Source organism: Cyprinodon tularosa, unplaced genomic scaffold, assembly GCF_016077235.1.
Source record: "Cyprinodon tularosa strain WSP-4 unplaced genomic scaffold, ASM1607723v1 ctg89, whole genome shotgun sequence".
NCBI lineage: Eukaryota > Metazoa > Chordata > Actinopteri > Cyprinodontiformes > Cyprinodontidae > Cyprinodon > Cyprinodon tularosa.
In genome coordinates, this window is record NW_024039662.1 from 1,032,133 (window position 1) to 1,057,303 (window position 25,171).

Consider the following 25,171-nt stretch of genomic DNA (forward strand, 5'->3'; position numbering starts at 1 on the left):
AGCATATTGTTTAGCATTAAAAGGTGAGCAACACAGGCAAAGCTGCAGACCTCTGACAGATGAAAACTATGATCTGCTATTAATACGGCTGGAGCTTATAGACATATCAATTACTTCTCTTCTGTAAAAACGCATGTCATGATAAGAAATAGAATTAGTACAAAACTGATCTAAATAAGGGAAAATGTCCTTAACTCAAGCAGGTAAATAAGACACTTGGAATAAGACAATAGAGAAGTTTCTTCTTTATTCTAAGAGTAAATCAGCTTATTTCATTAGGAAATTGTCTATACATATATACACACATATATATATATATATATATGACGTGTATATATCATATTTGTTTATATGATTACCCAGAATATCAAAAGCTGACCTGAATTTAACTTGTTAGGTCTAAGCCTTACTGATGCCTGAACTATAAACTAGAGAGATTCCTTAAATAGAGCCTGACTGACAACAGGAAGTAGGCAAAAAGTTACAGAAAAGAAAGAAATTCCTCACCATCTAGTCTATAAATAAATACACGCCATTATTTCTATTATCCTAAAGATGGAGTGTTGAACCTTCGGAGGACAACAGGCCAACTAATACCGATCACACCGATATCAGGTGGGGGTGCTGTGATCATCATAGTTTCTCTGGTACTTAAAAAACTTACTACAAATGATGGAACCCCAAATTCTGCCTCTCTAGTGAGCATTACGAGCCGTTAGCTTTTAGCCTTATGCACCAAGACAATTTAAAGCACACCAGCCAATTCACATCGGACTGCTGCTAAAAGATTGAAGGGATTGGAGAGTGGGCTAATCAAAGTCTGCACTTTAATCTTACTAACGTAGGCAAACAGCTGCTGCAAATGGTACCCTTGATATACCCGAGTCACATTTATCATTTAAAAACTCTTCCATTGTTTGGATTAAATGAAATTAGCAAAAAAAAAAAAAAAGAAAAGGAAAACTAAAATCCCCTGTAAAGTGTAAAATTAGTGTATTACAGGGGCACTCACTATTTTACATAAAGTGAGGATGGTTTCAATCGCATTTTCATTCCACAAAAAAGTCTTTTTGGTAGAAAATGGAGTCACACATCTGAAATAAATAATGTTTTTGTGTTTACTTTTTACTTGAAATGTTAAAGGTTAGTCAGACTATTTCCAATGGTCAACAGAAAAATCTATTTCTGTGTTTTTACTGCTAAAAGTCATAAAAGAATTGGTTCAGGTGGCAAAATGAGGCTGGAATAACTATTTTAAAAGACTTATATGACAAAGCTTTTTACTTCTTTACAGTGCTATTCCTTCACCAATTATCTGGATTCATGCAGGTCTGTTGTCCTTATGATTTTGGCTCTTCCTGACCAGGAAAACCAATGATCGTTTCTGATCGTCTCTGATCTGTGCAGAGCAGTGATGACCTGCCTCCTCCAGGAAGCAGCTCTTTCATCCTGGTTGGAAAAATGGCACCAGTAAACAACTATGTTGTAACAGATTAATACTCTACTGTGCCAAAGGCAATATGTCATCAGAAATATACATATAGTTGACATGGAAGTTTTAACCCGTTAACTGTCAGGGCTCGTCTGCAGTGCTTCCAAATTTGCAGCCTCATCTGCCACAATAAGGCTACTGTCCGCCATTGCATCAGCTGTATATGGCGGCCTGGACCCCCCCAATGGTTTAAGAACAGCAGGTATTTTTAGGTGTTTTTGGTATTTTTGTCCACTTTATAGGTTAAAAAGAAGACATAAAACCTTTAACAACGAATACGATTTCATAGTGTTGAAAACACCATAGCAAAATATTTCTCCATAGATCATGTTATCTTTGTGGTCTGATGGTTCCCAGACTGTTGCAGCATCTTGCCTGTTTTATGAACAAGGAAGTCGGAATAAAACCTCAGCCTTTCAGAACCTTCAATTGTTTCTTCTTTCTTTGAATAGATCTGTCAGCCCTGGGCCATTTAATCACCAACTACTACACCTCAATGAATGCCCTACCTAGACTTGCCCCAACAGGTTTTAGTCTGTGCAGGGCGTAAACCGTGTGAAACAGCCCCTCCCTACCAACTGAAAAGATTAAGTCATGATGGATAGAAGAAAAACTAACGTGTGTGAATAGTTTAGGCGAAAAAGGCCGCTGGTCGTTTCCCGCCTCATGTCATTCAGCTCGTTTGCTTTGTGATACTTTTCTATCAAAGGGAATCTAAAAAAAATTGCTTTGACATGCATGACATCAGTAAATTCAGACAAGAAAGCAAAAAGGTTGAAGCATTTTTAAGTGTATTCATAATTCATATACATATTGACAGGTTTTCTAATACAGCATGGTTTTGATAGTGTAACTGTCTTTCAGTTGACCTTTTTTTTTGTACAAGAATAACAGTAAAAAGTAATAAAGACAACACCATGTATGACTCGCTTTGAAATCTGATGGCAATGGATTTTGCATCTTCTGATTCATTCGCCGCTGCCTTACTGAAGTAGGAAAAACCTCTCTAAGGTACTTGGTCAGGCTCGCTTGGTGTAAGCCAAAACAGATGGCCTATCAAAGCTCCGATTCGTCTCAGTCTGGAGGACTGACGCGTGCCGCTCGAGCGAACGTTTCACCGGAACTACGGAAGCTCCTCAGCGTCCCGTCCTGCCATTCTTCTTCTGGTGGCAAACACGCACCAGTCTGTAGTGTTATCTCCTCTTTGCACTTTATGAACGTTTTGTTCTTGAAAAATAAGACTGTCCATCTGATTTTTTTTTTTTTAATGAATACTATCTGTACCGTAAAAACCCCTGTGATGAAAAATAAGAACACTTTTCAAAAAGGACCAAAAAATGTAATCAGACCCAGATATCGGGTAATTTTTCCTCTCATTCACACACACGCATTCCTCACTCATTCATAACTTGTTTTTTTGTTTTGTTTAGTTTTCTCTTTAAAGGCAACAGATGTCCATTCTCAAAGGCAATAATGTCTTTGTGGCAAACTCGACCCTGACATTCCAGACATTAGACGCTCTGGCTCCTCCTCCTCCAGGAACAGAAAAGTATAGAAAAATAAAAATCCAACTCAGGTGTTGTTTGAATATAAACTGGGATACATCCATTTCATTGTTGTAGGTAAATACTGATGAGGATACAAAATAATGAGGGCTAAAGCAATAACTGTGATCGTTTAATACCGTAACATAAAATACTAACTGGTAAAACGAGGCCAAGTCTCCCAGTGTACTTTCTGGGTTCCGACGCCCAACTTGCTCCCAATGCATCTCCTCAAAGCAAGCAAAAGATAAAAAAGGTAAAAGGATGATGCAGAAAAATGATAACCAAGGATTTAAACACTTTAAGGTTGTCTGGAAAATCAAAGCAAGCCTGGAGAAGAAGTTTGTCTCTTTAGTTCCTCACAAAGAAAGCTGCTTTAATTCCTCCGTCGGTCTCGTCTGTTTTCGCCCCGCTTTGTTCGCTGTAGCTTGTTCGGTTTTCTGCTACGCCTTTTTCTCTCAGCAAAAGTTCCCCTTTGTTGTTTTCGTCTGTTTTCTTTTGAAGTAAAGAGCGATGGTTCTGGTAAAAATGTTCAATTTTCTCCATTGTCCTGGAAATGCAAGTAATGCTGATTCAGTTCTGAGAAATTGTACATTCCCTTTAGTCGCTCTGCTCGATGAATCCAAGTCCAGTCGCTTCACACGTTCCCCGATGTCCTACTGTCCAAGGTACCCTGTGAGAGGAAACAGTCATCAATCACAACACACAACAATAACATATCAGGGTTTATACAGGAATGAGCAACTCTAATTTAATGCTTTTTAATGCTCTTTTAATGCTCTTAAAAATAATTTTAATGCAACAAGTACCCATAACTCTCATATATACACAGCAAATTCATCATCTTTACTGTCAGCAGGCTGCAATTCCTCGATTTCCAGCCACTTTTGTTGAAATTAGCATTTTCCCCATTCTACAGCTTTTTCTCCGACTTGAGCTTCTTTTCCGAATATACGGCGTGACAATCAGCCGGAAGCAGTTCCGCGCAAATATATCGTGATATATTTGAATATTCGCAAATATATATATATTTTAAGAAATTGTTTTAATAAACTTTTTTTCTTAATTAAGCATTTTAAATGCCAAAATAATCACATTTAATGAATTTTAATGCCAATTCAGGCCTTAATTTTAAAAATAATTATTTAATGACTTAATGTTTTTTAATGACCCGCGGAAACCCTGCATATGGACTGTCCTCACACCCTCACATACACACATCTATGGATCCAACACTTCTCAACTATAGCTGTATATAAACTGAAAATCTTTTATCTGCTATTATCTGTCATTAACTATCCTGTATTATAACCTCACTAATATATATACATAATCCATATGCTAACTTTCCTGAATAATATATAGTCTTCATTAGGGCTGCAACTAACGATTATTTTAAAAATCGATGAATCGGACGATTATTTTTTCGATTAATCGATGAATCGGACAAAAAATATTTTTTATATTAACCTCTTTATTCCAAAATAAACATTTTAGACAGAACAAACAAGCACACAAGTACAGGTTGCTCATTAACTGTACTGGTGCAATATGAAAAATAAATGTTTGTGTTAAAACTATGCAAACTTACATGAGAAATGTAGATGTACATCCACAAAATATAGGGTACTTTGTTTCATAAAGTGCATAAAAAGACATTTTTGTTTTTAAAAGCCCCTAAGGGGTTCAAACAATAGCCCCCCCATTTCAACAAATGAGTTTTTTTAGACTAGAAGAGTTCTGCCTTTTAAGACAGGAAAGTATAGCAGTTAAAGTTGCTACTTGAGAAAATACTGAACCATAGAGATAAAAATAGCCCTGTGATTCAAATTATAAATTGTATTTGGAATAAAAATGAGAGAACTAGGAGTGTTAAAAAACACATCCTCCAAAGACAGATATTTACATGGGAATGTGGCATATAATTAATTGACATATTACTGATCTTGCTGGATTTTATTCTGCTTTGCTTCCATAAATTGCAGGATCTTCTTTATCTTTGCCAGAAGATTTAAACTTTAAAAGCCTTGCCCTCATAATTTGCAAGTTAATTTATTTATAAAGTAAATGTAAACGCTGCTTAAGCTAATTCAAATGAAATTAAAAGTAAAATAAGTAGCCAACCTTATCACTGTCTGTAACCTACTAACAAGGTAAGGAAAGCATCAGATGAGCTACCTGAGAAACTAACGTAACGTTTCCCCACTTTAAAACCAAACAAACATGGTGGTTCCGTGCCATGTTAATTTCTTTTGAAAAAAGTTGCATGTTATCACTTTTTTCGCTTTACAAAGCGCAGGCTATTTTAATTATTGTGATCAATTTGCGCCGTCAATCCCGGTGCATGCGCGCTTCATTTGCAGTCTGGACGCTGAGGCTCTGACTGCAGCGCTGAGAGGGACTCCTGCGGGAAAACGCGGTTGGGGTGGGGGAGGCGCCCCACGGCAGAGTAGGAATGATGCATGCTTTCACGTAAGAGTCTCCAAAAGCCGCCAGTGACACCGAAAAAAGTCGCCAGATTTGTCGCTAGTCGCTTTTTTGAAAAATAGTCGCTGGAGGGGTCTGAAAAGTCGCTGAGTTGGCAACACTGCACCTGCAGCGCTGACTCGCTCTGCCGTATTTTTTTTTCTTCCTCTTTCAGTCAAGAGGCAGTGATGACGGCGCGGCGATGACGCAATAATCGCGCGACACAACTAATCGATGATGAAATTCGTTGCCAACGCTTTTAAAAGTCGATTTTTATCGATTTTATCGATTCGTTGTTGCAGCCCTAGTCTTCATATTTATTTATTTTTAGCCTCTTAGAATTATTTCTCTGTTTATATATACCATTTATAGTCAGTACATACATAGTGTCTGACCACATATAAATATTTATATCCTATATAGCAGGGGTCTTCAACGTTTTCCAGGCAGAGGACCCCCAAAACTGATGGCGAGATGGAGCTGGGACCCCCTAATGATATATACAGGTGCTGGTCATAAAATTAGAATATCATGAAAAAGTAGATTGATTTCAGTAATTCCATTTAAAAAGTGAAACTTGTATATTATATTCATACATTACATACAAACTCATATATTTCAGATGTTTATTTTGTTTAATTTTGATGATTACAAATGACAACAAATGAAAATCTCAAATTCATCATATCAGAAAATTAGAATATTACTGAAGACCAATAAAAACAAAGGATTTATAGAAATGTTGGCCAACTGAAAAGTATGAACATGAAAAGTATGAGCATGTACAGCACTCAGTATTTAGTTGGGCCTCCTTTGGCCTGTATTACTGCAGCAATGCGGCGTGGCATGGAGTCGATCAGTCTGTGGCACTGCTCAGGTGTTATGATAGCCCAGGTTGCTCTAATAGTGGCTTTTAGCTCTTCTGAATTGTTGGGTCTGGTGTATTGCATCTTCTTCTTCACAATACCCCATAGATTTTCTATGGGGTTAAGGTCAGGAGAGTTTGCTGGCCAATTAAGAACAGGGATACCATGGTCCTTCAACCAGGTACTGGTAGCTTTGGCACTGTGTGCAGGTGCCAAGTCCTGTTGGAAAATGAAATCTGCATCTCCAAAAAGTTGGTCAGCTGCAGGAAGCATGAAGTGCTCTAAAACTTCCTGGTATGTGGCTGCGTTGACCCTGGACCTCAGAAAACACAATGGACCAACACCAGCAGATGACATGGCACCCCAAACCATCACTGACTGTGGAAACTTTACACTGGACTTCAAGCAACGTGGATGAAGTGCCTCTCTTCTTTTCCTCCAGACTCTGGGACCTTGATTTCCAAAGGAAATGCAAAATTTACTTTCATCAGAGAACATGACTTTGGACCACTCACCAGCAGTCCAGTCCTGTTTCTCTTTAGCCCAGGCAAGACGCTTCTGACGCTGTCTGTGGTTCAAGAGTGGCTTGACACAAGGAATGCGACAGCAGAAACCCATGTCTTTCATACGTCTGTGTGTGGTGGTTCTTGAAGCACTCACTCCAGCTGCAGTCCACTCTTTGTGAATCTCCCCCACATTTTTGAAGGGGTTTTGTTTCACAATCCTCTCCAGGGTGCGGTTATCTCTCTTGCTTGTACACTTTTTTCGACCACATCTTTTCCTTCCCTTCGCCTCTCTATTAATGTGCTTGGACACTGAGCTCTGTGAACAGCCAGCCTCTTTAGCGATGACCTTTTGTGTCTTGCCCTCCTTGTGCAAGGTGTCGATGGTCGTCTTTTGGACAACTGTCAAGTCAGCAGTCTTCCCCATGATTGTGTAGCCTATAGAACTAGACTGAAAGACCATTTAAAGGCTTTTGCAGGTGGTTTGAGTTAATTAGCTGATTAGAGTGTGGCACCAGGGGCCATCAATTTTGAACCTTTTCACAATATTCTAATTTTCTGATATGATGAATTTGAGATTTTCATTTGTTGTCATTTGTAATCATCAAAATTAAACAAAATAAACATCTGAAATATATGAGTTTGTATGTAATGTATGAATATAATATACAAGTTTCACTTTTTAAATGGAATTACTGAAATCAATCTACTTTTTCATGATATTCTAATTTTATGACCAGCACCTGTATTGTATGAAATTGTGTTATATCAAACTGGTCAGGGATTATACAGGAATGAATAACTCAAATTTAATGCTTTTTAATGCATCAATGGGACAGGTGTTGTGAATGAAACGGTGCCCAGCTTGAAAGAGCTCCTGTGTGTCGCTGAATGTGAGCATTGATGACTGAAAGACATCTTCTGCCTCCATTTATCTGTTTACTACAGTGTGTTGATTTCATGTTAATGTGGATTTAAAGACATTTCAATTAATGGAAAAAAACTACAAGGGGGAATATAAAATAAAAAATAAAAAATTTGGCGACCCCAATGCAGTACCTCATTGGACCCCCTAGGGGTCGCAGGACCCCCTGTTGAAGACCTCCGCTGTATAGCACTTCTAGATGAATGCAAACTACATCAGGAAAAAAGACCCAATACTAGGGCTGGGCGATATAGGAAAAAAGCTTATCGATAAAAAAAATGCATATTGATCGATATCGATAATTATTGAAAAGATTTGAAACCATATTTTATGTGCAGCTCTGCCTGGACTTTTTATGATATTGCTAAATGATTTAATTTTAATAAAAAACACAAACACAGACTTCGAATTAAATCTTTATTTAACCAACTTTTTTAACCATAACAGAATTGTTTTAAAGAAAAATAACTTAAGAGACCTGAGTTATGTTATTAAAGGCACACTATGCAACATTTTTCAGTTAATTAATGTGTTCCATAACGTTTTGGATGATTAAATGAGTCATTTCAGGTTGAACAAAGGTATTCTCGGCCGCCCTGGTGGTCTGTGGGGGAAATACTGCACTTGCAACTGCAGGAGCACCGACCCGCACCCACAGGCTCAGAAGTCTCGTGAGAGTCAGTCTTGCTTTACGGCCGAGAACTGCTACACCCCCCAGTTAAAAGCATTCTCGTTGCTAGCACAGTGGCGATCTTTGTGCAGTTATGCTACGTTCACGCAGCAAAAGCAGCAAAATCGTGTCTGCTGCTTCATTTTTACTGCTTGAACCAGTTAGTTCTGATGCGCAGCTGAAGCCAGCTTTGCTGCTCTGGCTGTGCGGTGCAAAAGTGTGTCTGACGCGCGTTGGGCGGAGCTTCACTATCCTTTCTCTGCCTTGCAGCTATATTTGCTGTGATCATTTGGAATAAAGTAGTTTTAATGTGTTTAAATGAGAAAATACACCTGAAAACGTAATCAGTGCCGTCAGTTCATTCAGATTATTATCCTGCCTTCAATATTTTTTCTGTCGGAGCCGCTCAGACCCCCACATACCATCGGTGCGCCGACAGAAGGAACCCCTTCATCAGCAGCTTCTGGCCAGGTCACGTCCTCGCGGTTCACCGCGGCAGCTGGTAGGTGTTTTTCATCTAAATAATCCAAACTGCATATTCTGCCGGCAGATTTCTGCATTTTAAGTTAATTTAGGCGTCAATAAACTGTTTAAGAGGAGAGAGATCATAGCCTCTGATCATCAGCGCTGTGTCTCTCTCCCTGCTTCAGCTGCTCAGACGCGCTGGGCCTGCTGCTCCTTTGCTGCGCCTTGACGCGCGTCAACCATTGACTTTGCATGTAAACTCGCTGCTTCTGTCGCGCCAGCTGCGGTGTGAACGCAGCATTAGTCATTCGTTGCGTTCGCCTGTCTGCTATGCTCAAAACAACCGCGCCTGGCTTGACGGAGAAACCAGGAGAACAGCTGTGCATATTTACGACAGTGCACTTTTACTTTCGCCCTCTGGGGGGAGTCTCGCTGGAAAATCAACACCGGTTGCATAGTGTACCTTTAAATACTGACAAAGAATAAACTAAAGTGACCAGAAAAGTGACCAAAATAAATATAACAAATAAATAAATGCCCCCCCACCGCCGCCGCCGCCCCCGTTTCCTGCTTTAACCTGAGTTATTACTTTGAAGTTTCTGGCCCCTCAGCATTTTTATCTCAATTGTTAGAACTACGTGGGAAACTGCCAGAACTGAAAATATATATATATATTTTCTGAAGATTCCTCGGAGGAGAGCCGCGTCGGGGCCTACACAGCTCGTACTCCTGCGGCTGTGAGCGGCTGAGATGATAAAAAAAAGTTGGTTTCGTAATCAGACTGGTATTCACTGGTTCCCGACACATTTTCCAGATGACTGTGGTTTGTTTTTGGTCCGACTTGCCATGACCGAAATACTGCCAGACTGCCGAACTACAAAAACCTTTCTTTGAAACAATTTCCTCCGCCTCTCCTTGCTGCACATCTTCATGTGCTCTGTGTTGTGGTTTGAGAGGGCGGCGCTTGGTGACGGCATGCCTGGGTCCGCGATTGTGATTGGTTGGGAGGAAGCAGTGACTAGCATAAACCTACATGATAGGCTACAATGAGAAGGAAGGAAAACTGCGTTTCTTTTTTATCGAACTTTTATCGACCCTCTTTTTTTCTATTGCGCCACACGTCTATCGATCGATATATATCGTTATTGAATTATCGCCCAGCCCTACCCAATACACAGTTAAAAACACTCAAGAATGGCTAAGAGGAAAATGCTAGACTACTCAGAAGTGGCCTTTTATGAGTCCTGACTTAAATCCTATTAAGCATCTTTGGAAGCAGCTGAAACATGGCGTCTGGAAAAACCGGCCAGCAAACCTGAGACAACTGGAGCAGTTTGTTCATGAAGAGTGGATAAAAATACCTGCTGAGAGGAGCTGAAGTCTCACTGACAGTAACAGGAATCATTTAATTGCAGTGAATTCTTTAAAAGGTTGTGAAGAAAATATTAGGTAAAGGGTACCGCCGTTTGGTTTGTTTCATTAGTTTATTTTATCCATTCTGTTGAATCATGGTTGAAAGGCAATGTCTGCAAATCCAATGATTTAGGCGCTTCTTAAAGGAGGAAACCGCTTTTAATGGCAGCTACATCCTCACACATCAAAGCAGTAAAAAACTTAAAATTAAAACCTCTGGTCTACCTTTGTTATATTTTAAGGAAGATGAGTTTTTTAGAAAAATGCTGCACTCCGTGTTGGTCTATCATTTATGATCACAGAAAATAGATGAATTTTTGTGCCGTTTGATGTGGGAAACTGTTCTTGCAAGGAGCAGTTAATATGTTTTAACCGTTTGAATTTTAAACATCCAATTTATTTGTTTTTTTGTTTACCAAACCCTCCAAACAAATCAATATAAAGGGGATATGTCCCCATAAAAAAGCCTCAGCTGTACATCGGCTTTATACATCTTGCATAAACGGATAGAAAATGTGAGCTACTCTATATGTGTATCTGTTTCCATGGAGTCTGGTTGGTTTGAATGTGAGTGGGAGGAAGTGACAGCGAGCAACAGGAGTAAATAAAGAATGAATCACGCATCAATGAGATGAATGAGGGAGTTTGGAAGGATGAGGGGGAAAAAGGACGATAAAAAAATAAAGGAATAAAATAATGAGGTAAACTGATAATTAAACTATTGGCCTGTCTGTTAAACTCTTCTTTAATCGTTTACAAGATAAGTTAAGCATTAAATGCTCCGTCATTTTAAATCGTTTATGCTACGTCTCACTCCAACAAAAGTTCCCACGGTTTTTGAAGAGAAACAGCCCCACAGCACCATAGATCTGCAACCTTGCTCAACATTAATCATGAGCAGCTTTTCTATAGTTATAACTGTATTTCTACACCATACTGACCTGGAGCATATTTTTTTAAATAAAAATCCTCAATTCTAATTTAATCTTAGCAAAAGTCCCAGTATGTTTATGTTTGTGACGGTAGGACAGAAAAGGCTTCTACTGCCCCACTTAACTGGTTGGCATTTATCGTTGCTATGGAGATGTGGTCCCAGAATGCCCCTCTCTGGTGCAGCTCGGTAACAGTGAGCTTTGAAAGTTTGCACTTCACGCCTCATGCTGCGTGTTTACGAGACATGAGTCCACTGCAGCCTGATGGCCACTTATTAAAGGGCTTGTGTCACGTCATGTTTATGGCCCAAGGCAACAGAAAGTCATGGGTTATTAATCAGGAGATCCTAGAAACTCTATTTCAGTTACATCTATTTCAAACGATTGTTAGGGGTACAAATTGTGCGTAAAAACAATTTCTTAACTCATAACTGATTTAATTTTGATATCTGAACTAAGAAAAAACTAGCTGACAACAACAGCTTAACAACTGCCAACCAACAGCTTATTAGAGTCGAATACATCTCTGTTTGGGTCTGGATCTTTAAACTATTAAGCTATTGCAGAACACAAATCAAATATCAGAAAATATGTACAAGAATATCTATAAAATCAGTTTGGACTTACAGCTTCCCAAATCCTGCTCTTCTTTCTCCCAGCTGCCCTCAGCCTCTCCCTGACTGCTCCACATACACTGGCTTGGCGGGCCGGATGCTCTGGGTAAACTGGGTTAACACATGAGATAAGAACAGGCAGAAAAGAAAAAAAAAAGAAAAAGAGAGGGTTCCTGTTAGTATTCCCCAGTTGTTAGGCACTATCAATAAATAAATAGATCAGTGAATAAGGCAAAGAAAGACGAACCTCTCCTTCTTTACCTTGTGCTTCGGACACCTCAGCGAGAAGTTGTCTTCATTTAGAGAACAGTCTACGGGAGAGGAAAAAGAAAGCAGTAATTATTAGGAAACCCCTGCAGGGCTGCAGAGAAAAAGAGTAGGGCTGCGTTTCATGCCCCTCCTCACCTGCTTCAATAGCACACATGTAGTGGTAGCGAAGCGTGCAGCCTTTACTGTAGCAGCCCAGCGTCGAACCGACCATCTCACAGAACGAGCAGCACTGATGAACCAACGCAGACGGAAAAAGAAAACACTTCTCAGAGACTAATAGTTTTATACAAAGCCGTTTGTTGACATTATAACTAAAATCCCTTCCTATAGATGAGCCGTTTCTTTTACAGAATAAACTGATGACTTTTCTCAGTAGTTTTATTAGCATTCTTAACACACAAGTAAAATAAAAACCCTGGCTGGGTTTTATAATAAGTATGATCCAGAAGCTTCAGTCAAGTCTGTGACTCTCAAGTCTCTTAATAATTTTGTACCAAGAGATTTTCTATATAGACAAGGTGTTTTTTTATTAACGTAACCAGCTTAAAAACTAAAACTTAAAAAAAAAAAAAATTTTCAAAATGAAACTAATTTTAAAGGGAGTAAATGCAAAAGTGTCTATTCAGGTTGGTTCTTTAACAACTATTATATAACACAACAGCAGACAGAACCGGTACTGAAGCTCTTCAAGGTTCACCATCTTTCTTTGCTTCTCAAAACCATTTTATTTTTATAAATAACTGACTTCAGTTTTTATTGTCAGATTAAACTTTTTTTTAAATAAGCTACAGTGACCAAGTGAAAATTATCTGCTGTGTTATGCTAAATTAAAACGAAATTATTTAAAGGATTTTCTTGTTCCACTTTAATAAACATGAAGAAGTGTTTTCTAGGGTTCAATAACTTGTTAATATACCCCCATCTTCTTTTGTTTTTTTAGGGTTAGGTTTCAGTAAATCAAAAAGCAAAATAAGGAGGAATAATGAACAGAATAAAACTGAGTTAAAGAAACAGTATTCAAATATAATAGTTAAAATGCTATTTTTCAGAAATTCAATTTCTATCTTTTAAATTTTCTCTAAAATCAAAGATTGTGAAGGGACATTTCAGAAAACAGTGAAAATAAACAAATCAAATCCATTCACAAAAGAAAGCTAAACATATACAGCTGTTACTCACTGTCTCTCTGGCGCCATCTAGTGCCTCCTGGAGGCCGTACAGTCTTCCGTTGACGAGGTACACACCGCTTGTCCACACTATACATCCTTCATGCACCCACAGCTCCTCTGGATCCATGGGCATCTGTGGCAGCTGTGCAAGTTGTGCCAAGGGTCCCAAGGAGTCCAAGGCAGGGGGAGGGGGCTGAAAGGGCAGGGAAGCCTTGCTGTTGGATGGCACCATCCTGGGGGAGTCATCGCTGGACTTGTGTCGCCTTTTAAAACGTGGGTGTGAGGTCAGCTTTCTGTGCTGAGGTCGCTGCTGAGTGTCATCCGTCAACAGCTGAGGATGCTTCTGAACCTGCTGCTGCTTGCTGTCAAGGTCCGGCTCCCTCTTAAGCTCGGGGATGGGACGCATGTCAGGGTTTTGATCCCAGGTTGAAGGTGTTTTAACAGGGTGAGAGGTGCTGCTGAACTTTTCAGGCGTATGAGTCGTCATCTTCATCTCCTCTGAAACAGGATAGGCAGTTCTGTCTGCTGGGAAGGAGCTGTAATCTTCACTCTCAGAGGACGGCTTGTTGAACTGAGCAGGCCGTGTTTGTGTGGCTTGGAGTGTACTCAAAGCGTTCGTGTCTAAATTTGGTCCGGTTTTGTTTGGGCCTGCGGTGGCCTGACACTGTCTGATCTGGGGCTGGTTCTTTGGGAGCTTGGCGGCGTATTCGGCTGGATAGTACGGCCCATAGAGATCTCCGAGATGTTTGTAGTTTGCCCATTTCTGACACAGGCAGCAAAGCAGGCGGCCTGAATGACTGGTCTCTGTGATCACAGGCCCTGTAACAACGTAGCCGGATGAAGGAAGCGCTTTGCCTGACTGAAGCGTGGTTTCCACCTCATCTGTCTCCCTTTTCTCTGACTCTCTGTCTCTCCGAGATAACTGAGAGGAAAGAGCTGAGGTTAGGAGTGAATCAATCCCACCGCCTCCTGCTCTCCCCGCCACCGCACCCCGCTCTCCTTTCATCTTGTCGTCCTCAGCGTTCACGATGGTACACACTGCTCCGATCTCAGGTACTTTTTTCTCCACATGTATGTGAGGAATAAAGAGGTTTTTTCTGCTTGGATCTGTGCAACTTCTGCTTGTGCCAAAGGTCCCCACTGCCCCTAAAGGCACGTCCAGCTCAGTTTTAGACAGCGTTGGCGGCAGCAGTGGGGCCGCAACCGGTGCCCTCCTCCTTCTCCTCCTCTGCCGCCCCCTCACTTCAAGTGACTCCCCATCAACTTTCGCCCCCCTGCGTCTGCGGCGCGCCTGTTTCACCTCGATCTCTGGCTGTGTGTCCTCGCTTTCAACATCAGCTTTTACCGCCTGGGCCAGAACCGGGGGAGCTATCGGGGGAGTGACTGCATTTTCTGACACAGTGGGTGCGGTGGGGGTTGGTGTGTTGCTGGGGGGCTGTGTTGCTGGTGGGGTGGAGGCAGGAGGTGGGGCTGGAGGAGTTGGTGTAGTTGGAGCCGAGGGAACACTCAGAGCTGTGCTCGGCGGCTGGACTTGAACGTGAGCTTGGTTCTGGGGTTGCACTGGGGGTTGGGTTTGAGCCCGTTTCTGCTTATTGACGCTTCCAACGGGCCGGCCCTTCTTCTTACCAGATGGGAAATAGCCCTTAGGCACGACGTTCTCTAACGGCTTGGAGTCCGTCGGTGACAGACTGGACCTTCCAGAGGAATTCTGATGCCTGTTCAACATGTGGCCTTGGTGGGGCGGGGTGGTCCCGTAGTAGTCGCTGCCAGGATAATCCTCAAATCCCATACTGGATTCTTGAAGTTTCTGTCGGAGGAGGTTAGCAGCAGACTGCTCACCCCTTCGAGTCTCCAGCTGCTGGTAAGTGTTTGTAAAATGCTGAATGTCTGACAGCGCAGAGGAAGAAGGAGGCGGTGAACCCTGGACCGGGCGGGGGAGAGGTGGGGGAGGAGGCAACGGGCCAAGCAAAGCAAAGTCCTCCTTGTCACCAGATGCAGATGCCACAGAAGCCCCTAACCCAAAGTCAAAATCTTGCTGCTTGGCTTGAGTCGCCTGGTGGGATTCACGGGGGAAGGAGGGTGGGGGTAGAGGCCCAGTTTCATCCACTCCTCTGAATGGAATCATGTTATTTAATGAGTGACTTTCATCCATGTAACTATCCTCCCCTCCTGAAACCCTGGGGAAATGCAGCAAGTCTTGGTCCTGTGACTCATTAAATGTTGCCGTTTCTGAGTGCAAGAAACCGGGATAATGATTTGACTCATCAGTGGAGCCCGCTGGCTTTTTAATGTTTGGAGTGATTTTCTGTACTATTGCCTCCAACTTTAAGCCTCGTCCTTTTCTGGCGGCCAAAACCTTAGTGTTGCCACCTGATGGAGACAGTGGCTGTATGAAGGTGTTCTCCCCTGGCTGTGGGGAGGACAGCCGAGGACACGGAACCTCACAGTTGGATGAGTCATCGTCGTTGTGATGGCTGGGTTCTGACTGAGCTCCAGGGGAGTGATGCGAGTTTGGAGCGGCTCTTTGCTGAGGTGCGTCCTGGAGCAGTCTTTTGGCAGGAATGGGAGAGATAAAAGAGCGAACCCTTCTTCTTAACATTAGGGGATTCGTGTCACCGGAACCTCCAGCCTTAGTCACACGTTGTGCCTGTGGCTGAGTGGCGTTTTTTTCTGCAGGAGGCTTAGAAGAGATGGGTGGAGGAGGTGGGCAGGGGTGTTTGGCTTCCTCCAAAACTCCTCTAGATGCTTCCAGTTTGGCAGCACTGTGGCCATGAGTCATTGGCGTCTGAACGTGACTGTGTGATGCTACTGGGGGAGGAGGCTGGGCTCTATAGAAGTCTCCCTCCCTCATCCGCGCGCCCCCTCTGTCCGGATGCGTCGACTCCCACATTTTCATGTCATAATAAGCATTTTGATGATGCAATGATTGCGTTTTGCTTGTATGTTCAACTTGCATGTCAGCCGGTGGGATTAATCGCTGTCTCTGCTCCGATTGGTTAACCTTGTGTCTCCCAGGAGAAGCTCCTTGCTGCATCATCATCTCCTTCGAAGGCCTGTTTATGGCTTTGACCCAGTCGCTCATGTCGTGAGGATGAGGGGGGCCACGTTGGTGAGGAAACATCTGAAGCTTACTGGTAGATTGAGGCTGTGGAGGTAAATGGTGGAAGGGATGGTGTGAGGGAAAGTGCAGATTACTGCGTGACATCACATTGTCTTCCCTTGAGTCTCCGTATCTATACCCAGGAAATGCACCGCCGCTGCCAGACGATAGATCGACTCCATGGAGATATGAGTGATGCCTTGTTGGCGAGGACAAAAAGGTCATGGTCACAGGGTGGGAGGGCATGGGGGTTATATCTACGGCCCCTCGCCGGTAGGGGTCAGCGCTCACTCCGCTCGATAAATGTGAAGTTTTGGAATGATACCCCGCCTCGGATTCACTGGCATGATTCTCATTTTGCAGATTTCCAGACTCTTTAGGAACATTTTCTATTTTCACTTGTTTTTCTCCATCATCCTTTTTACAGAGATCACTGGGTGCAGCCGAAGAGGAAAATGGCTGCTGAATCACGGAGGCCCCGTTTTGACTCTTTTCCCGTTCTTTTTCCCTTTCCACCTCCCTTTCCCGCTCCGGTGTGCCACGGCGGTTCGGCGACACGTCACATATGACTGAACGCCGTTCTGACGGGGCAAGCGTGGTACCCGACGATTTCTGAGGCTCGTTTTGAGAAGCTGGGGTTAACGGTTCGGGCTCTTGCAAAAGCAGCTCCTGTACGTTAGATAAAGTTTTTCTCTGTGGCATAGAATAGTCAGATAAGCTGGTATGTTTAACCGGAGGGTGTTGGGAATCAGCAGTCTGTGTTATATGGCTGTGGGAAACACCCATGTCAGATTTTTCAGTATTTTGTAGAGTATTGATATTGGATACTTCTGATTTTACTAGGGGCTTAGTGTCTGAGGTGAAATCCGAATCTCCTCCATGTTTCTGATTTGTGGACTTTCCGATCTGAGCTGAGTAAGAGGAACCCTCAGGTGCTCCACTCTGTATCCGAGTGCCGTCTGTCGTGCCAAGTGAATGTCTGCCTGGAAACTGCTGTGGGTCTTGGTGACGTGCAGGGAATGTTTGCTGTGGTCTACCGTAGCGTCTATCTAAATTGTAACCCTGCAGAACCTCTTGCAGGAGACTCGGGAACTGCTGCATCTGCAAGTTCTCCTCCTGAGCTTTAGACCCCGCCCCGTGGCCCCTCTTCACCATGGCCTCAGAACTGGACGCATCTTTTGGAGTGTAACCAGTTTGCGGTTGCTGGTACCCGAAGTACCTAGGGTTTGTTTCCATTACTGTTCCAGCCCTGGCTCTGTTTTTCATGGATAAATCTGAGCCATAGGTCGATTCTGGGTAGTTGTATTTATGCGAAGCAGAATGTGGAGGATTGGGAGACCTCCCACTGTTTGACCTTTGATGATGGGACGAATACATGCTAAGATCTACGCTCTCCTCCCCGTTATGACTGCTCATCTTTTTCAAATAAGAGAGTGACATTTTCTCTTCCACACAGTTGTCTTGGGGATGCTTACTTTTGTCAGTGTGACTTGAAACAATCACACCAACGCTGCTGACATTCTGCTGCTCCTCTGAAGCGTGTTTTTTCCCCTCCTTGTTACTGTGCGACTGAGATTCAGAGTGCAACATACTTTCTTTCTCCTGGCCATTTTTTGCACTCGCTCCTCCATCTTGTTGCATTTGGCTGCTGACCTTCTCTGTTTTCTCAGCTGCTGCTTCGCTTTCCTTTTTAATTTCCCCACCTCTGTGGTCACTGTGTGCCAAACCAGTTTCTTGGACACAATTTTGCATTATGGCAGAAGGAATATTGGGGGAGGGGGATGAGGGAAAAGGAGGTGCTGAATGTGAAGTCAGGCCACCCTCAGAGGATGGAGATGCTGCTGATGAAGGAATGGTAGTTTCTTCTGTTTTAGCGTCTGTGAAGGCTGCTTCTTTCGATTCTGCATCAGGGACAGATTTTTTAATATTACATCCCTCTCCAGTCTGTGTTTGGGTTGGAGTATAGCCTGCTGCCTCAAACCCCGTGCTCGCACCATCCACCTGCCCTGCTCTCCCAGGCTCCCCCTCTGACAGCCGCTCTTCTCGCTCTACTTTGGTCCCTGATGGAGCTACGCAGGGCATCCCAGAAGAGTCATCCTCAGCCCCTTCACTGGTCCTGACGTCTTTCGCTGCGCTGCAGTTTGAGGCGGCACTTAAATGCCGACTCCTGGGTTGTGATTGGGGCTGGCAGTGTGCTGCCTGTGGCGTCTGCCCGCCGTCTCTCTTCTTGTGGGAAAACACTGTGTCAGTGAGAAGCATGTGCTGAACGGTGTTTGGCAAATTGGCTACTTGGGAGCTCAAGGCATTTAGACTATTCAGACCGGCATCCTGCATTCTGTCAAGAGAGGAAGTGGAATAAACAGAGGAGCCTTCCTCTCGGGATCCCTGGTTGATTTTACTTCGACCCACTGAAGGTAGACCGCTCCCTCCGACCGCATTCAGGCTGTGAGCTTTTTGGCTGCCACTGCTGCCGCAGCTACTGATGCTGCTGTTAGAGTTGGGGGTGGGACTTAACTGAGGCGCAGTTTGCAGTAACCGTCCGTGGCCATGGGTGCTACGAGTGCCGGACATAGATGGACCATGATTTGAGGCGTTTCCGAGAGCCTCGGAGACCCCCATGAGTGGGGAAGGAGAGGAGCTACAGCTGGGGGAATGAACTGCAGAGGCAGCAGGGGAGGGGTTGGATATGGGGCTGAAGTTTTGGTTCATGTGAGTTTGCTGTGCATTAGAATGCATAGGGGATTTAGCTATTTCTTGGGAGGATGGCTGAGCTATACTCGTGGTTGAGGCTTGATGATGTTTAGCATAAACAGCAGCAGGAGATGGACCCTGGTGAGGCATTTTCAGAGAAGCATCATAGCCGACCCCTGAACTATGCTGAGAGTTTCTGTGCTGTAGTGCGGCTTGTTTGTGGAGCGAATGAGGCTGCGGGAGGTATCCAGAATAATTTGAAGCTGGGTAACCCTGCTGAATGCTCTCCACTGGTCCAACATTGTTAGCAGCGCCTGCACTGGAGACTGAATTGGAGCTAGCAGGGACACTTTGGGAGCTGTTACCTTTAGGATCAAAGCTGGTGTTTGTAGCTCCGTCCAGATATCTGTGCGGAGGTGGGCTGTACATTCCAGACGACCCTGTTGATGCTCCCCCCTGTGGAGAGTAATGAGAGTACTGTGGGGTCATCCTATGCCCGGAGTGTTGGTAGCTTCTTTGTTGCTGTGCATGGTGGACAGGAGGAAAGCTCTGCCCATGCTGGCGCTGTGGCATTTGAGAACCTGGAACTGACTGCATCACGGGGTTCTGATTCATACTGTACTGATGAGAAGGAGAGAAGGCTCCGGCAGTTCCCACGGAACCAGCAGTAGAACCGTAATCCACTGGGTAAGGGGACATCAGGCCGGATGAGGCGGCAGGACTGGATCCAGGATGTCTATACTGGTGGGGTATATGTCCGTCAATACTTGGGTAACCGAAACCTCCACTGTAACCCATACCTCCCCTCCTGTGTCTGTCTTTTCCACACATTGAAAAATAATAATCCATAGCCTCCTTCCTGTAGGGGTTGTTGTTGTTTCCCGTGTGGAGGTTACCCTGTGTTTGCGGCGGCTCCAAAGCTCCTCTGTTTCTGGCGCCGTATGTGAGCATGTGGCTGGCTTGACTCGGGTGGTGGTGTCCTCTGTGAATGCTCTGCTGCTGCATCCCGATGTAATCTTCAGTCATCCTTGGAGAGATCTGGGGCTCCACCGGCTGAGGGGGATACGGCGGTCCACCCATGCTCCTCCCGCTGAATCCAGGAGGGATTGTGGGAGGAGCAGGGCTGTTGGGGAAATTCTGCATTTTTCTTTACCCCCCGATGTCAGTTAAAAAAAAAAATAAAATCTCTCAGTGTCTATAGCAGGCACTCATTTGGCCTATAGATGCATTTGTTCTATTATTCAGTACTTTTTTTATTAGGACTCCTCCTGGTGTTCACCGTCTTCAGCATTCACTGCTGCTCCTCCTCGTCAACAGTTCCACGGCAACAGTTTTTCCAAAAATAGGGGTAATCCATTTATTCCAATTCAGATTCCATCAATCCCAGTTTGTGTATTCAGTAAATCCATTCACATGCGATACTTTTGCTCCCATCAGCTGGTGGTCTGTAGAGACAGAGAGACAAGCCAAAGGAATTAGGAACAATTTCTTAATGTTCATTGATTTAAAACTACAAATATTCTGCTGTGCATTATATAAAAAAAAAAAAACACAAGATCATTTCAAATTTAATATGTTGATTTTTTTTTTAAATCAGGGCATTCCTGACTGATAAAACCTTTCAGACTACATTAGGACCTAATCATTTTTGATTTTGAGCCATTGAACAATAAAACGGGGAAAATAACATGCAGACACATTTTTTTTACCCCTACAGGGGTGGGGGACTAATTCAACAAGTATTTGCAGGAATTTCTCATGCTTGCATAAAGACTTTCATTCCAGACCTTTATATGACTTACTACACATAAATGTGCATCGTGCTATTTATGTGATTCCTTTATAACTCCAAAAGGGTGTGTTTCTGGTTTTTTGGGGAGGGGCTGTGAATAGGGGTTCTGTATTTTATCCAATCACTCAAAATAAAATAACCTAATTACATTGTTCGCCTTACTTGTTGTTGCATATTCATAAGCATTAATAATGCAGTTAAAACACAATTCTTTCAAGTGATATTTCATGTTTCTTTCCGAGGAGCTTTAGCTCCTAGAAACACGAACAAACATTACATTCCCAATCATATTTTAATATGCATGGTGAGAATATTGCATCTGTTCTTGCATTAACAGTACATGCTCTATTCGTCTCCTGTGGCCTATTACAAACAGATTTATAGAAGAAAACAAAAAGTTTGATTTAAGTAACAATAACACATCAACTACACCTCGATGTTTCATTATGTAAACAAATAACCTTGTTAATTTTCACATGCATTACACACACATAACACGGAAAAATGAAAAACAAAACAAACAGTTATTTGGGGAGATGGCTGGAGGCAGGGCAGTTCCAACTTTAATGGGGTCAGTGTCTTTATTTGGCATTGTGACACTAGCCTCTTGTCAGTTTTAAATGCATTGGAAAACTGTTAATAGTCCCAAAACAGCTGTGTGTGGATTCTCAAACAAAAGGCAGCACAATGACAGGTTTGCTGTGAAATGCGAGACATGAAGTGAAACAGGGTCAGGAAAGGCTGCAAACCCACCTAATCAATCAAACAGACAAACATACTCTGCAACTTCAGCTGGACTCATTTGAATATGTCAGATTTTTAGGAACCAAATTAACAGGAAAACAGCTTTTTATAGGATTAATCATTTATAGAATCCATTTTTTATTCAAAAATTCTGTAGGTTTTTAAACCTACATTTTTAAAGATCTCAATTCATTTTTTTGAACTAATTGGAGAATAAATGTATGCAGTGGTCAAAACATGCAAAAACAGACACTTAAAGATAACAGATGCAAAGCTGGATGGATTGACAGACCCACAGATGGATGGACAAATGGATTCCTTTAATGATGGTTGACAAAATTTGGCCCTTTATCAGCTATTTATGCAGTTTATGATTAAGTAGCAGACAGCCGAGAGAAAAATAGGAAAGTTTGATCAAAAGAATGGATGGTGGAGGTTTGTTTATCCTCTAGTAAAGAAAATTGATGGATAATAAACAAAGAGATGGATAAATGAAAGGAAGATTTCAAAATGATGGACTATAAAAAGGATGGATAAATGATCATCATATAGATGAACTGATAATTAACAAATGGGTGTATGTAGAGAGAGACGAATCCATGAACATACATTAATATGCTCATTCATTAGGGAAACAGACCAGGAAACACTGAAAATATAAATAAAAGCATTTCCTCCTTATTTAACCACTAAATAACACTTGAATAATATATTTGCCAGACTGTGTAGGAAGCCTAAACATCTCATTGTGTGCTACAAGGCAGCAGCAGCATTTCCAGCCCACAAACAGTGCAGCAATAATAAAAAGTGGCTGCCTCAGTGCAGCCTGTCAGCCAGTCAATCACCAGCAGAGCTGCCTAATTGATGCAAGCAGACGCAGTGTTATTGCAGTGAAGGGGCCAGCTAGCTCTGGTTTGTTTTCTATGGTTCGTCATATTGCCATCAATGCCACATTGGAGGGGGGGCTCTATCGCTGCAGATATAGCAGCAAGGAATACGCATTACAATTAGCTCCGTAGAGCCTCTTTTAGCCATGTCAGGTTAGCCCTAGCTAAAGCACAGCAGATATCTCCAATTAAATATGCGAGCTAGCCACGTAAACTGCGAGCTAGCTAAAACGGAACCCCTCGATAACATCTTTGAGTCTGGATATTTGTATTTATAATATCATTAAGATGTCTTTATACACAGGCGTGTAGTTATAGCAGGCTAAAAAGGAGCAGCTACTGAGGAGAGGTGATTAGGTGCAGATGTTACTCCCTCTCTCAGTAAATGGGTTAGCTAGCAGCAGAAATAGCGTCTCCTACCAGGAGACCTGCCATGACTACTGCGTTACAAAAGCTGCCGTTACGCAGTCTGCCTTTTTTTTTTTTATCTCTCTCTCTCTCTAAATAAATAAACACAGAAAACATTTCCCCCCCAAGCAGAGGCAAGTCAAGCAGAGACGGAGCTAGCTTAAACTCTGAAAGCATACCTGGAAACGCAGCGGTTACAGGCCCCGCGAAGAGTGAAAGGCTGTTTTTGTGACAATCCCGCTGCTGTGGCAGGAAACCCCAGCCTAGAGTCGACCCGCTCCGCCGCTTTTCCCCCCTCAGCCTCCTGAGTCCAGACAGCCGCGAACCAACCGGCGGCGAAGCAGGGGGCCCCCGTCACGACACCCAGATCCCGGGCCTTTTCTTCTTCTTCTTTTTTTCTTTTGTCCTTACACCTCCAGAAATGATGAGAGCGGAACACAATCGGGGAGCCTGTGGGTCCCGTAAGCAGTGAGGTCCATACACCCCCTCCCTCCCCTCTCTCTCTCTCCCCCCCTCTCTCTCCCTCACCTATGTGTCCAACTAAAATCAAACATCGCTTTCTCTCACGCCTCTTTTTTCGCGTCGTTTTTCCGTTTCTATAAACGCAACTCCACTCCTCCAGCAGCAGCTCCACTGTTTTTTTCTTCTTCTTCTTTTTCTTGCAACAGAAAGACCGCCTTGGAAATGCACACACTCATATTCCTGCACCCCCTCCCTCATCTCTCTCCATCACCCCTCCACCCCTCCTTCTCTCAAGCTTTAGCTTTTTTCATTGATCATGGCGAATTTCTGCCATAAAATCTAAATATTACCCCAATGCTACTAATGCATTTTTTTTCTTTTTGCATAAGCACTGCTCTTTTGTTCATATTTCATGTCAAGTGAAAGTGAATTAGCCTGATGAAGGCAGCAGGGTACAAAGGCAATATGGAGAAGACCCAGGACTGAAAGCAGTAAGGGTTATGTCAGTAATGACCAGGGAAACAGAGAAAAGAACAATCAGTAAAAAAATAGCTATGGCTACATTAGAGAGATTACAGTGTAATGGTTAGAGCTTTAAAAGATGCTGGAAAAAACATCCAATAATTATTAAATATGGGTAATTAAGTATGGGTTTCCTCTGCTCAATTTCAAAACGAGCAGACATAAGGAGTAGAACAAAATGTTTGATTCTGTTTTGCATGTAATTCGTTAGAGGACATAAGAGGCACAATAGTTTAGCTGACATTAGTAAATATTTGTGCAGATGACTAAAAAGCAATCATGGTCCATGAGCTGCAAGATGTTCAAACTGTAAGAATGATAAGAGAATCGTTAAGCGAGCTGCCAAGCGGTGCCATGGAATTGGAACACACTGAACCGGTTCTAAACAGGAACCGGTTTTTGATTCCCATCCCTATCCATGAGCTGCAATATGTTCAAACTGGAGTAAGAACGATGCTTGTGGTCGATATTAGTCTTTTTCTTGTATCAGCATCAGCCGATGCATGCGTTGGCCGATTCATTGGCCCATTCATCAGTCTTATCTTGAAATCAAGTGAAGCGCATACATCGCCATCCCCTCCATCGGCTGATTATTGTTGTTTGATTTGTTAAGAAATCAATTTCTTTTATCTGAAATTAGCCTTGTGTAACATTTGCTTTATTTACTTTTTATCATGTAAAAATTGAGGTAGGAAAAGCAATATTGGTTCTAAGAATCTGATTCATTCATTGGCACATTCATCAGTCTTATCTTGAGATCAAGTGAAGTGCATGCATTGCCGTTAGGGTTGGGAATTGATACGATTTTCACGATTCCCATGTCTTTATCAATTCTGTGAAATGATTCGATTCCTTATTGATTCTCTTATCGATTGGGTGAAACAATGAACTTGGTAAGTGCACTGTGACATTCGTCTACCTTCACCTGGGACACTATTCCTGCCTGCCTCGGCAAAAACAGAAGGCAGTGAACGGTAGAGGTGGGCAATACTGGTCCTTTTTAATCGATATGATACCAAGTACATACAGGGTTAGTATCGCCGATATCGATACGATACCGATACTTGTTGAGATTTAAGCTTTATGTATTTATTGGGACAATGAGCGAAGTTTCGTCTCCTCTCTCTGTTTCTCTCTGTGCTTATATAAACTTGTTGTGTTTCCACTGCATTTTTACAAGCCATACAGCTTGCTGTTGTTTCATTTACATAATGCGGAACAGCAGTGTAGTTGTAT

At 42.8% G+C, this 25,171-nt stretch overlaps 1 protein-coding gene across 2 annotated transcripts; it reads right to left on the minus strand.

Moving 5' to 3' along the window:
- Window positions 1-2,266: 2,266 nt before the first annotated feature.
- Window positions 2,267-23,655, minus strand: tcf20 (transcription factor 20). Of its 2 annotated transcripts, none has more exons than XM_038273763.1 (6): window positions 23,131-23,655; window positions 13,340-20,565; window positions 12,296-12,389; window positions 12,152-12,201; window positions 11,904-12,001; window positions 2,267-3,709 (listed from the first exon to the last, which is right to left on the minus strand). In XM_038273763.1, exons 2-5 carry the CDS (start codon window positions 20,261-20,263, stop codon window positions 11,942-11,944), a joined length of 7,128 nt encoding a protein of 2,375 aa, XP_038129691.1. In that variant the 5' UTR covers window positions 20,264-20,565; window positions 23,131-23,655; the 3' UTR covers window positions 2,267-3,709; window positions 11,904-11,941. The 2 variants fall into 2 exon arrangements, with proteins under 2 accessions (XP_038129691.1, XP_038129689.1); XM_038273761.1 differs by having other exon boundaries at window positions 12,138-12,201.
- Window positions 23,656-25,171: the final 1,516 nt, after the last annotated feature.